The sequence below is a fragment of the Ricinus communis genome, chromosome 5 (genome assembly GCF_019578655.1).
Source record: "Ricinus communis isolate WT05 ecotype wild-type chromosome 5, ASM1957865v1, whole genome shotgun sequence".
Classification (NCBI taxonomy): domain Eukaryota; kingdom Viridiplantae; phylum Streptophyta; class Magnoliopsida; order Malpighiales; family Euphorbiaceae; genus Ricinus; species Ricinus communis.
The window spans coordinates 30631244-30644563 of record NC_063260.1 but is presented as its reverse complement, the minus strand read 5'-3'; the positions used below and the strand labels follow the sequence as shown (position 1 = coordinate 30644563).

General features: G+C 35.9%; 1 protein-coding gene and 1 long non-coding RNA gene across 6 annotated transcripts; one reads left to right on the top strand and one right to left on the bottom strand.

Annotated features, from left to right (window-relative positions):
- Positions 1–1047: 1047 nt before the first annotated feature.
- On the top strand, positions 1048–3258 carry LOC125370062. Its single transcript, XR_007215741.1, has 2 exons — positions 1048–1825; positions 3002–3258. It is a non-coding gene; the product is annotated as an uncharacterized LOC125370062 (long non-coding RNA).
- Positions 3259–4829: 1571 nt separating this feature from the next.
- LOC8275363 (protein TRANSPORT INHIBITOR RESPONSE 1) lies at positions 4830–11542 on the bottom strand. 5 transcript variants are annotated; one of them, XR_001535605.3, is made up of 6 exons: positions 10971–11542; positions 10350–10870; positions 7983–8475; positions 6690–7455; positions 6237–6613; positions 4830–6061 (listed from the first exon to the last, which is right to left on the bottom strand). XR_001535605.3 is itself a non-coding variant. In XM_015722694.3 (5 exons), the coding sequence occupies exons 2-4, from the start codon at positions 10859–10861 to the stop codon at positions 6691–6693; spliced, it is 1770 nt and encodes a 589-aa protein (XP_015578180.1). In that variant the 5' UTR covers positions 10862–10870; positions 10971–11533; the 3' UTR covers positions 4830–6061; position 6690. The 5 variants fall into 5 exon arrangements, 2 of the variants coding, with proteins under 2 accessions (XP_015578180.1, XP_048230359.1); XR_007215954.1 differs by lacking the exon at positions 6237–6613 and having other exon boundaries at positions 4830–5603; positions 5695–6061; positions 10971–11533; XR_001535602.3 differs by having other exon boundaries at positions 6237–7455; positions 10971–11540.
- Between the last annotated feature and the right edge of the window lie 1778 nt (positions 11543–13320).

Here is a 13320-nt window from a genome sequence, read left to right as displayed (position 1 = left end):
GAAAGTAGCTTGGATTTCATATCTTACAATTCATGTGTCCTTGCAGCATCAAGCATGGATCTGCACCCTTACCTACGGACTCATATGGTTCTTCCTCGTTATTATGATCTTCACACAAGAAAGGAAGATATGGGTTTTGTTATTAGAAGCTGTTAATAATTTCATAATCCTTTTTTTTTTAAATTAAGCATTATCATAACTAATTAAGTGATATCAAAGTCCAGATAAATTCTTAAGTAGACAAATGTTATAAGTATACAATAATAATTACATAGTGATATGTAATGTTATATTAATTAAATTTTAATCATTGATAACTAATTGTAATATATAATCCAACCAATATAAATATAAATAATAAATTTACTAAATAAGAAGGCTAAAAAATAAAGAACCTATAATATCTGAAATTTTTTTTAATAAAGATAATATTAATAACAATAAATAAATAAATTTTCCTTTAATAAAGATAATATTAATAAAAATTAATATATAAATTTTTATTTAAATTAATTTTATTTTATTTTTATTTAATTTAAATTAGAATAATTTAAATAAAAATTGTAATGTTAGACAATTAAAGGATTTATTTTTCTATATCCAATTAGTTGGAGTTTTAAGAAATTAATTAAATAAATTATATTTTGATTATTCAAATTTTTTTCAAATATATATATAATATATATTGAAAAATTATGGAAGAATTTGTAAATGATGTTTTTATAAAATTTTTTTTGGAGAAATTGGTATTTTAATTAGCTAGTGGTATTAAATTTTAAGTTGGAAAATAGTTAGCAAATTGATTAATTAAATTAATTGTGTGTTAGTACTAAATTAGAAATTTATTTTGGAATGAGAATTAAAAGTATAATTTTATTATTATATGGAGTTTAATGAAAATTTGTATGTTTGGTGTTTTTGTAAATAAATATATCGTCAACGGTTTTTTCGTAATTTTACATTTAAAAGCAAAGAAATATATATAATTGTGTATTTTCAATAATTCTAATTTGACCCGAATTAAATAGTTAGGGGCTTAATTGAAAAGATATAGAAACGTTTAGAGGTTAACTAGAAATGTTTCAGGGCAAAATTGTTGTAATTAAGAAAGTTAAGGGACCAAATCGTAAGGAATAAAATTTTAAGGACCTAATGTCGATATTGGAAGGAAAGAAAGAAAGAAGAGAAGAATCGGGGAGAGAGAGATGGCCGGGGAAGAAGAAGAAGACGGGGGCTGCGTCGTCGGAGGCCGACAACCGAGGCGCGGGACTGGCCAGCGGAGCGGCTTGCGCTGGCAAGCGTGGCGGCAGCTGGCATCGTCGGCAGGCGGCGGACAGCGCGAGGAAGAGGCAGCGGCTTCCGGCCGTTTCCGGCAGCCTTGTCGGCTGATCTCGGTGGCAATCGACTCCCCTCGGCGATAGCTTTCTTTTGGCGGAAGCGGCGACGCCAATGGTGGCTGGAGACGGAAGATCCGGTGGAGAGAGAAAGTAAGGGGCAGCCGGCGTTTTTCGACTTTTCCGGCGATCTCCGGCGGGGGATGGATGATCGGAGGACGTATCCCGACTCTCCTCAGCTCAAGCTTCGCAATGGCACCAGTTTCGTGGCGATCGGACTCCGTTTGCAAACCAACGGTTGAGATCGTCTGCAAATATCTCCAGATGATCGGGTGTCGGATCAGAAAATCGGAAGCTGGATCGTCATCAGCGCGTCGTTTTGAGTCTAATGGTGTATTCGGATCGTTGATCAGACTCTGGTAGCTGGAGGCGAGTCGACCGAGCGATCAAACGTCTCAGTAATTTATTTTTTCTTTGGCCCGTTGATTTTGGTAATTCTTTGGTATAATTATGTGTCTATTGAATTGTGTTGTGTATTAGAAAATATTTGTGTGTTAAAATAATTGTTTGTCGGATTGTCTGCCATAGTCGTGAATTGTGCTGTGTGGGGGAGTCGGGAAAATAGTAAAGTCTTGGGACCCGACTCCTGTTGTATTGAATTGTTGAATATTTGAAGTATTTTTCTGGCAGGTCTTGGACCCGTTTTACAGTGGGTAAATGTCCGTGTTTTAGGAGAGGTTCTGCTGAATTTCGATAGAATTTATCCGAGTCAAGATTTTTAGATAGTCAGTCCTAGGAATCTAGACCTAGTGTTAATGGTCAATTGTTTCAGCGTTATTGATTAATTGTTTTCCGTGATTAGATAATCTGTAAGTTTGGCTCGCTCCACTCGAGGCATCGGAGCAGAGCTAGGAGGTCGCCAAAGTTGTGAGTTAAAGTCATATATCGGTTATGCACGTGTCATGCATAAATTTTTTATTTGCTATCGTGATTATTTTATTACAAGTTTAATTATTAATTTAATTATTATTCACATGTATTATATTTTTTAATTACTATTTATGTATTTCCTTTATCATTGTATGATGACTCGGGATGGGCCGGCAATAGAACATAAGAGTTTGATGAGTGTTCCGGTATAAATCCAAGAGTAATGGAAAAGGGTAAATAGGTAAATTTTAAAAGGAAAGTTTAGGACTTGCCCTGGTCGAGCATCGCTTCGGTACGGCTTATTGGAATCCTAAGTGACGTGACGGAAGAGAGGTCCAGGTCGAGCTGGTAGCTCTGGGCGCCAGCCTCATTGGAATAAGAGCCGAAGGCTAAGGGGCCGATAATAGCGACGTTAAGTGGACCGGACCGAGTTAAGGACCATGGTCGAGTTTCGTTCTCTGGGCGCCAGTTCTATTGGAATGAGATTAGTCGATGTCAGTGTTGAGATTGACCGAGTTGTTAGTGTTAGGATTAGGGTTCTACTGAAGTACTCCGTCCCGTAGGGTGTAAGGAATTATTTTATTTAATTTAAGCATGACATGACACGTTTATTTTTGCATGACTTAGTATTTATTTCAAATTAAATAAATGTATTATTGAAGTGTTTGCAACTGTTTTTAGATATATGATGTTAACTCACTCTAGAGACTAACAGTCTCAATTTCACTGTTTTTCAGATCCGTGACTGTTAGTCTTTCTGCGACTCTTATCTAGTAACCTGACTCCTTCATCATCGTATGATGTAACTTATTTGGTATGTTAATTTATTAAATCTTAGATTCTCTGCAGCAGAATTAATAAACTTATCTGTTGTAGTCCTTTGTAGTTCTAGGTCTCGCCTAATTCTTCTGGCAGACCGAATTAATTGTATAAAATTTAATGTTACGATAAATTGTGGAATCAATAATATTAAATGAGATGAGATTTATTTAAATCAGTGAGTGTCATGCTTATTACAGTATTCGATGGTTTTACGCTTACCCATTCTCTAGTGCCGGTCACAAATCCACAGATGGGATCGTGATAAAGCTAAAAATTTATCATAGATATAGGATGCCATATGTCGAGTTGTTAAAAATTATAAGAGATTTCTTTGTTTTGAGAAAGAAGAATTAATTAATAAGAGATTGTCACTAATCCATTTTATTAAAAGTGAACCGAAAATGAAATGATTTGGAATTAAGAATATAACAAAGAGGATGATTAGAAATGAGGCCCTAATGCATAATAATTAAAATTATTGCTCATCTGTTGACGTCATAAAAATTTCCAGGAGGACACAATTAGAGTTTAATAATTACGAAAAGAATATGGTATCAAAATCTCTAAACTTCTTCTCTTCACTATGAAATTCGTGATTGATAAAATTGGAAAAGAGAATTAGACATTACAATAAAAAAAGGAAAGAAATGTTATTCACTTGGGTGTTGGCTTGTAGTTAGAAGCATGCACATGTTAAATTAATTACAGAGGGCGGGGGGAAACCTCGTATTCCTCAATGGAGCTCCTTCCAAAATCTGGGAAAAGGGCAAGCAAAAGAATTAGTACAGATTTATAATAATACAGACTCTGTCATTAATACAGTGGGACCAGGCATATGGCTCACAGAAACATGGGGACTAGGGAGCCCACTGAGACCACCAATTGGAAGCCAAGAAAGTGCATGAAATCAAAATGATGACTCGTGAATGGTAATTTCGTGTTTTTGGGTTACAGGTTTACTAATTCGTTTGATGTTATCAATAAAATGAGTGGAATTCCTTGGAAGCAACTCGAAGGGGCAATAGACGCTGCATAAACATAACATAATTCTTTTTTTTGAAGACCCACGAATTCCTGTGAATTCGAATGCATAGATTAGAGGTGACGGTGGCCTTCTAGGGGCAACAACTTCACTGCAATGGGCGGCTCTGTAAAGAGAACCTATCTTTTTAAGATGCCCCGTTAAACTCAGCCCCACCTATCTTTATCCACAAATACAATATCTTCCCAGAATTCATTAGGTTAGACGAAGGTTGCATTCATGTTCTTGACTCCTGAAAAGCTGCTCTTAGGTGTAAGTATCTTGGAGCGAACAATAAAAAGAGCCTATATAAAGAAACCAATTAATTAGCACTGTCTACAAATAACTTCCATGAAACCAACAGTGTGTACTCCATAGGATGGAAATACGGGCGAGCATGGTTTGGAAACTTTTCCATATAATTTTCTATATAAATAATTAATGTGACTCAACATTATATTAAACAAATATTTTGATATGGTTTAATTTGAATCGATGTGTTTGGTAAATGTTAATAAAATGTTGAGTTATTAATATAACTATCAATTAAAAGTTTATTTCCAATGATATGTAAAAAAATATTATTGGTTTAATGAGGTAAACATGCTAATTGTATATTATAATAAAATATTTATTTATAAAATAAATAGTTTTTTTTATTATAAATGAAAATATTAGTTTCATATATTATGTGGTATTATAAAGGAAACAAAGAGGGAAAATATTATTCATTTAAATTATTTAAATTAATATTTTCAAATTCTTTACATAACTGTTAAAAACTGAAGCACTGGAAAAAAAACTATTAATTGTTAGTAACAGCCATCCCAAAAACAATCCGTTCAAGTCCAAAACTCCAGCTTCCTCGGAAGAGCATAATTCCCAATTGATGCAAATGAATAGACCTCAGTATAAAACAAACTCAAAGATCTATGGAAAAAATTAAATAAATAGAAAGACGAAAATGATGCAGAAATATAAGCAAAATGACAAACATTTTATCAACCACACCAAGCAATTATTGGCAAATAGCAGCCATTCAGCCACAGACATACCACTTCTCCGAGATACTGTGGATCCAAAAACAAGTTTCCCCTTTGCCACTGCCACCCAACAAGCCGTCGCTCAGAAATGATCCTTTGTCCACTGCACTTGCATATACATGCATCCATCCATTTTGATGCCATCAGACTGTAAACTAACAATAGCTGGCTAAATTCCATGGCACCAGTTGATCTGACCATCTCCAAGGACTAGGCTAGTATTATTCCTTGTTCGGTCTATAAAATCCAGTCATAAACCTTGCCTTCAATTTTCGCTCCTTTCTTTTTGGATCTCTTCCACCATCTTTAATATTAAGAAAAGCTTTCTTCGGCCATGTTAGAAGGTAAAGATGTTGGTGAAACTGACATGCTTCAAACCATGCAGCAGGATGCGCTTTACTTAGCTGCAAAAGCCCTTGATATCTTCGACATCCCTGAGTCTACTGATATTGCCTGCTTCATTAAAAAGGAGACCTGAACCATTGCCACTTTGATATTGGTTTTAATGAATAAGGCAAGCAAATGTAAAACCCTCTTGTCATACCACACTTCATGCTGCAGGATTTTGACAGGCTTCATGGATCCGGATGGCAATGCATAGTGGGGACAGATTTTGGTTCCTTTTTGACCCATTACCACGGCTGCTTCATCCACTACTGCATTAGCAGTCTTGCAATTCTGCTTTTCAGGGGCGTGGTAAATCAAGTAGATGAAGCTGTAGCATAGACTTTTGATTTCTTCTCTTCTTTGTTTTTTTTTCTACCTGAAAGTATCTTTTTGCTTCCATTGTCCACGGGTTGCTGTATGGAGAAAATAGACAGCAGTAACATATTTCAAGTTTCCCTTTTCTTTCTAACAATCCGCGAACAAATATGAATCGCATGAAGTCGGTGAAGAGTCTTCTGTGCGATCTGAGTTAGATCATAAATAAAGCTATTAATAAAGAGTGATCTTATGAAGTCGGACTAACGCGTAGTAACGCATGTGAAAGCCTCATGAAGATAAACCTTGCTAGAGAAATTGAAAAATGCATAGCTGTCTATGGGAACAGTAATTTAAGTCGCTACTGTGTAACTATATGCTTACCACAAGCTACTGTGTTCCAGTTAACTATATGCAACAACTTTACTACAGGTTAAACTATTTTTTTACCTTTTCAGAAAAAAAAAAAAAGGTTTAACCTGTAGTAGAGTTGTTGAATACAATAGTAACGGTTGCTGAGAGAATAGTCTGAGTCAACCAGCCACGTGAATGAGACATGCCGCTTGATGTGGTCGGAAGGCAACTGGGTCTCAGAGGGAAAGAGTCACTCTCGCCCCCTTAACTTTCCTAGCTTCCCCTCATAGAAAGGGAAGCACCAGAATACAATCCATGCTATGAGGTTCCTGGTAAATTATGACTTGCAAGTGATTGGCACTGTATGTCTGTGAATAGACTCGACTCCTGTGCAAGTATGTGAATGTCTGTGGCCCCGTATGAGAGTGTGCGTGTTAGAGAGAAAGAGAGAGAGGGAGAAGGAGAGAAAAAGAGGCTACCCACGTTATAAACCTGAAAGATTGAGGACAGTCGATGGGGCATCTCTTCTTGGTCCTGCAACAGAGCGGTAAACATAAACTTTATCGGCTTGACTGTCATCGCTGCCATCCTCCTTCATCACCTCCACATTCAGTCGTGGCATCTCCCTGGCCAATAGCCTGCAGCCATTCATCGTAACATTGCACGATGACATCCAAAGTGACCTCATAGATTCATACTTCTCCAAACCTGAGAGAAGTGCTGCATTTCCAAATGGGCAATCCCTTATCTCAAGTTTCCTCAATTTTGGACAGCCTCCCAACACGCATTGCATCCCCCAGTCACTACTGCCAGCAAAAGCAACAGAAAGAGTTTCCAAATTTTTGGCATATCTGCCAATATACTCGAATGTCAGGTCAGTCAAGAGACCTGAAACTGAAAGCCTCTGAAGTTTAGTGCAAGTCTTCACAACTGCACCAAAAGCCTCATCCATTGGTTTATTTGTAGTATAATCTGGTTGGCGTGGATTCATTATGCAGAGACGGAAGTGGGTGAAATTGGGGCAATTTTGCACAATTGTTGCTACTGCAGCATTAGTCATCTGCCGGCAAAAATAGAGAACATAGTGAAGTCTCCGACAACCGTAAGACACAGCAACAAATCCTGCTTCAGTCACTCCATGGATAATTTCCTCCTCAAAGGGGTCAGCAGGGAAGACACGTAGTTCCTCAAGCAAAGGACAGTTTGATCCAACAGACTCCAGCCCTTTGTCCTCTATAGTGTCCAGTACCTGCAACAGCAAAATATGTATGCTATAAACACTTGCATATGATCTTTCCCATTGACCAACCTGAGCTTGGGGTATTTGCATAAATGCGATTGTTTATTCAAAGGGTAACACAGCACCTAGGAATGGTGTAAAGGTAGGTTATTTGCAGGCCTTTTCTTCTTTATAATCCTAGGCTCTTATAAATCTCCCTTGTATATGAGACACAAAGAATTCAGTTGATATGCATGTGCATGTATTATGTTATATGTTGTAGTATATATACATTGATGATATGGAAGCTTGGTAGACATAAACTGGTCGATAAAGAAATGTGAAAATAAGAAACTTTCTACCACTTAAAACAAGAACTCGTGGTTGTGGGCTAACTAATGGTCTTTGTGTAAGTTAAAGACCACAAAAAGGCGATTTACTTGGGGCATTAAAAAGCAGAAGAAAGTAATGATTCAGCAGGTTAATCGAGTACAAGAATAGGAATAATTTTCAGAAAATGTAATCAATTAGAAAGCTTGGAAATAAGGAATTCTTACCCATAGACGACGAAGCTGTGGGCAGTGGCGAAGAAGATTAGCAAGTTCAAGGCTTTGTAAAGCAGCATAGCTCAAATTTAGGAAAGTCAAGTTTGTACAAGCAGGATATAGAACTGGTAGATATGGTGCCATTGCTTCCCATAAACCAGAAAGGGTATCCAGGTTCTTGCAATGGCTGAACGTATTTTCAACCTCAGTAAACTGGCGAGCAGTAAGCTCTTGCGAGAAAGAGCCAGTACCAAGCTCTGTTAATTGTGGGGTGCAAGCAAGCAGCCTTTGTAGTTGTTCTAAGGAAATATTTTTGTTGACCTTCAGAACCTTTAATGATTTGGACCTACTTACCAGTCTCTCCAGTGCATCAAAATTGACCTCACTATTCAGGTTGGCAAAGTTCAATACTTCCAATGATGTGAAGTTTCCAGGAAAGCAGTTCAACCAACTGCCACTTTTATCATCAATGCCATTCTCCTGTATGTCAAGCTCAGTCAAATTCCTGAAACCAAACCAGAATTAGAAGCTTTCTGACATGTCAAATATCTGGCATAGAAATTAAACAGAAGAATAGCAATTTAGAAAACTCATAAATGGTCAAGAATCGCCTAGATATCGGAAGGCATGAAATTTCGTATCCATAAACTTGTGAGGCCTTCTAGGTAACATGAAAAGGAAATCAATGGTAGCTGCACATAAATTAGTATACATTATTCTATCACCATTGTTATTGTTTCATTGGACGAGACAATTTATAGTTGTGTTCGAAGTACGTGAAGTACTAGGCAAAAGGATCGTATTAAATTAAATTTATTGTGAATATAATGATGGATTAATCTAGAAAAGGGTAATCAATGGTTCAGTCCAAAATAAACCTAGATGAGTGAGCACAACAAACTTAGCTGGAATTACATTAAAAGAGTTCTCTGGCCATAATCAAGTTTGCACATGAAAACTGCAAATAGCTTAATTATATAAGGCTACAAGGAGTTGTGTAGAGAAGTTTCAGATTTCACATGAAACAATTATCACCATTTCTTCTTATTAGAGGCTATCAGTACTATAGAAAAACATCTTCATTGGTTGCCTTTCAGATGATTCTCATGCAGCAAAACCACATCCAAGAAAATGGTAAAATAATAAGGTATCATTCATGCATCCCAACAATGTGAATCAATTGCAAGCTTCTCATGGTTCACCAAATAAAATCTGCATGCCTAAAAGTTGCAAGCTATTCAAAACTTTCTTCTTTGTGCCAAATTCCTGAACAGTATGCTTCATTTTTATTCTACCTTCTTTACAATATCTATCTCAGTCCAAGCATATATTAACAGTCACCACCTAGAAACACCTAATGTGCAAAAAAAAGAAAAAAAGAAGAAAAGAAAAGGCATCTTGTCATATTGAGAATCATTCATGCATTTACACTGTCATTGCTTAAACCAACCACCGAAAATACGTCCGTACTTGCGCAGTGGATGGCAAATTGACAAGAAGATTATGCCATCCAATAAGCATATTAACAGGTCAAATGTCATGTCAGAACAGAGAAATAAAGCATAACAAAGCACACGAGGAAAAGTTGAGCCACTTAAATTGCCATTAAGCCTTTGCTTTTTTCGACAACAATAAGAGTCGAATAAATAGTTCTGATTAGATAAAAACAGTTGATTTTTGTAGAGATTTATTTCAAACTACTTCATAGATCTCTTAAAATTTTATAAATAATATGAAACCAAATTTTATTTGAGAGAGTCCTGAATTATAAATGGCCTAAAAACAAAATAAAACAGGTCACCATCCATGATTGACCCAATAATACATACAACTGTATATACTACTACTAATGCCACTAACTAGTAAGACCAACATCCATAAAAAATAATTGACCCAATAATGCATACGGTGACACAAATATTTACATCTTTTCCTCAAATGTAAAAAATTATATATAAATATTATGTACACATTAAACAGGATACTTAGGCGGATAATGACATCAAATATATGCCATAATCCATTAAATGATCCTTAACAGGTCAAACGTCAAATCAATAAAAAAGAAAAAGAAAATAATTAGAGTTTAAAAAAGAACACATTCAATAGTAGAACCACTTATTCTATTAATTTACACTGTTACCTATTTCAAGCAGAAACCAGGCCACTTGTTTCAAGGAACTCAAAAAAATCAAAAAACAGAAAACACAACAGTCCAATCAAAACTTTTGTCCAATACCCACAGTCAGATCCTGGAAGATTTCTCATACCCAATAACAGAAAGCAGTAAATGCAGCAAGACATCATCAGTTTAAATTAAATCAAAACACAATCAATTTAAACAACAATAATTAAAAAAGAAGAGATGGAAATTCTTACTTGCAATGAGTGGCAATGGCAGCAAGTCCATCAGTACTAAACCCATCACAGCTAAGAAGTGATAAAGCTTTAAAGTTTGGGAAATTAAGACTCAAAAACTCCAAACTTTCATCATTGACGGTCATTCTTTTAAGCCTGAGCTCTTCTAGAAACGGATACTTTGAAGCAAAAACCACAAGCCAAGACTGAATATCAGCACCCCAATTTCTTGGAACCAAATTAAAATCAGAGAATCTCGGCTTCCCTTTTAAAGTAACACTCCGGATTTTCGGGAAGCGGCGAGCTACAATCTCAGGAGAAACTGAGTAACAGTTACCAATAAAGACATGAGTGCGTGACCATCTCTCTGCGTTGTACCAATCTTTGCATACTAGAGAAACGGAGCTCCGGTCTTTGTTCGATTTTAATAAACCCAAAACCCGCTCCAGTACTTCATCTGGAAATTGTGATGTCCGAGTTGAATCGGGTGGGGACTCGGGCGACGCTCTGCTCTTCTTTATGATTCGATACATAGCTAAAATCTCCACAAATGAGAATAAATAAATAAAACCAAAACTCTTATGGATAATTTACGAAGACTGAAAATAAAAGAAAATGATTAGAGGGAGCTTGTGCTTGTACCTTAAGCCGCAAAATGTTGTACCTTGGGAAACTTTATCCCAAAACAAGAGAAAGATGCGATAAATAAGGGAGCTGAAGAAGAAGAGGAAGAAGAAGAAGAGAAGAGGCCAAAGAAGAAAGAAGTTTTAGCACTCGCGTCTTATAGCAACCCAGAAAAGAAAAAAGAATTAAAAAAAAAAAAAAAGCAGCAATAGAGATGGAATAATTATTTTAATAATAAATTACTATTTCTTTAATGATTATTAGAGAACAATTTTTGAAAAAGATATATATTAAAAAATTAAAAAGTGAGCTGGTAACTCAGTCACTCTCCTCCTTGGCTGAAGCGGACAAAGAGATGGCAAATGAAATAGAAAAGAAACGAGGGCCGGGAAGATCGGAGCCCACCACTACCTAACCTGTGCGCCTTATGCACAATGCGCATACCCTCTCGTTTCCCTTCCACGTATGTGATTGGGCTGACCTTGTCAATGCGCACTGCGCATACGGTGGATTTTAGCAATGAAGCGTGAGGACTCGCGTTAAGCCGCTAAAATAAGCTGCGCCCAAACAAATGGGTTTTGCTCTACTCTTTTGTAGTTTCCGTTTTTAACCTCGCCACGAATGGGATGGGGACTATGGCCACGGGGTTCAGGTTCGAACCGGAGTGGAACGGGTCAAATCCGAGAATTGAGTTCGAACCAGTTCTGACTGGCTGATTACTTTCCAGTTAGAACCGATTCATCGATTATGGTTTAGACAGTTTCAATTAGACTTTTAAGAAAAAGAAAAAATAACATGATAATTTTTTTTTACACAAATTAAAACCGGTCAAACCATAAACCAGAACAAACCATTTCGACGACCGAGGAACTGTAAACTCACAGATCTGAACTAAAACCACCAGTGCATAAACCATGGCTAGGTCCAACCTAGATTGTAAGGCAGACTCCTGAGTTTGTTACTAACCTATAAATATTAAATTATAAATAACTTAAAATAATCTCTCCGTGAAATGGGTCATTTTTATAAAATAATGATAATATTTAAATTATTGAACTGAAGCTACTGACATATTTTCTAGAAATTGTTTCCTACACACAAAATTGAATTCCAGAGGAAAAAATAAAACTAAGAAATACAGGTTTGAAGATCCAAAAGAAAACACCTTATCATCAGATCTCAATAACATGACATCTCATCTCTCTGCCATCAATGATTTTCTGACCAATCGCTTTTCTTCGAAAACAACTTAACGTTTCGTCAACTGACGACTATGTCCTCGCACATGCCCCTTAGCATTCCAGTCATAAACCAAGGGTAACACTGTCCTATCACGTATTTCTAAGAATTGTTTCTTTCAGTTTATTTCAGTTACGCGTGGTGGACCAGCAGTAGGGAAACAAGTAGCCCCGTCATTAAATTGATTTTACGTCAGTGCCACAACCCCTAATTTTTAATAAAAGAAAAAAAAGCATGTGATTGGCTTCAGCTTTTGTCAGTATAGAAATAGAAGCGCATTTGATAAAAGCCAGAAGGGCTGAGGGCATGGTTATAATATTAAAGAAAAGCAGGGCCTTTCGGGTTCATTTTTATTTAGACATATTTGCCCTTGGCCTTTTAATGCAAGATTGGGCCAAATTGGAGGAATAAGAAGATTTGATTGGAGAATCAAACAGCAAATTGAAACAGACTGCCATTGTGGAAAAGCTGGAGACTTATACCAGTGCATCCTCATTTTTGTTTTTTGACAATTATGCCCATGTGTTTGAGAGAAATGGCTTCCATGTCCTTTGTTGCTCTGTCTAGCTATAGGTACTTCAGCACCCTAGTTAGGGTTGACTGCCTCCTGTTTTTTTCACTAAACTATTTGCATTTGTTTCCATGGATTTTTTACCTCCAAATTTGCACAGCACAATCAATAAATTCTATTGAGATTCACTGAAGAAACAACATAAGAATTTTATATATCTTTATTTATTTCAAATTCTTAAATGAAATTTTTCACAATTTATGTAAAGTCCCATTTTAATGAATAAGTAATCATTCTAAGTCTTTATTGTATATAGTATCTTAAATTCTATAAATTTCATGGGTATATCAAATAAGAAATTTTTGAAATTATAGATTTTATAAAAACTTATTTGAATTTAATATAAATTTTAAAGACTTCCTTCTAAAATAGATATAAAATCATAATTCGTATTCGATTTAACAAACAACGAAAATAGATCTTTTCAATTATAATTTTTGTAAGACTATTATCTTTGTCAATATATGCATTTTAATATCGAAAGAAAAAAAAAACCTTAGATGACTTTTGCATAAATTGATTGAATCTTAATCGAGCAAGTCTTTTTTTGTTATTTTA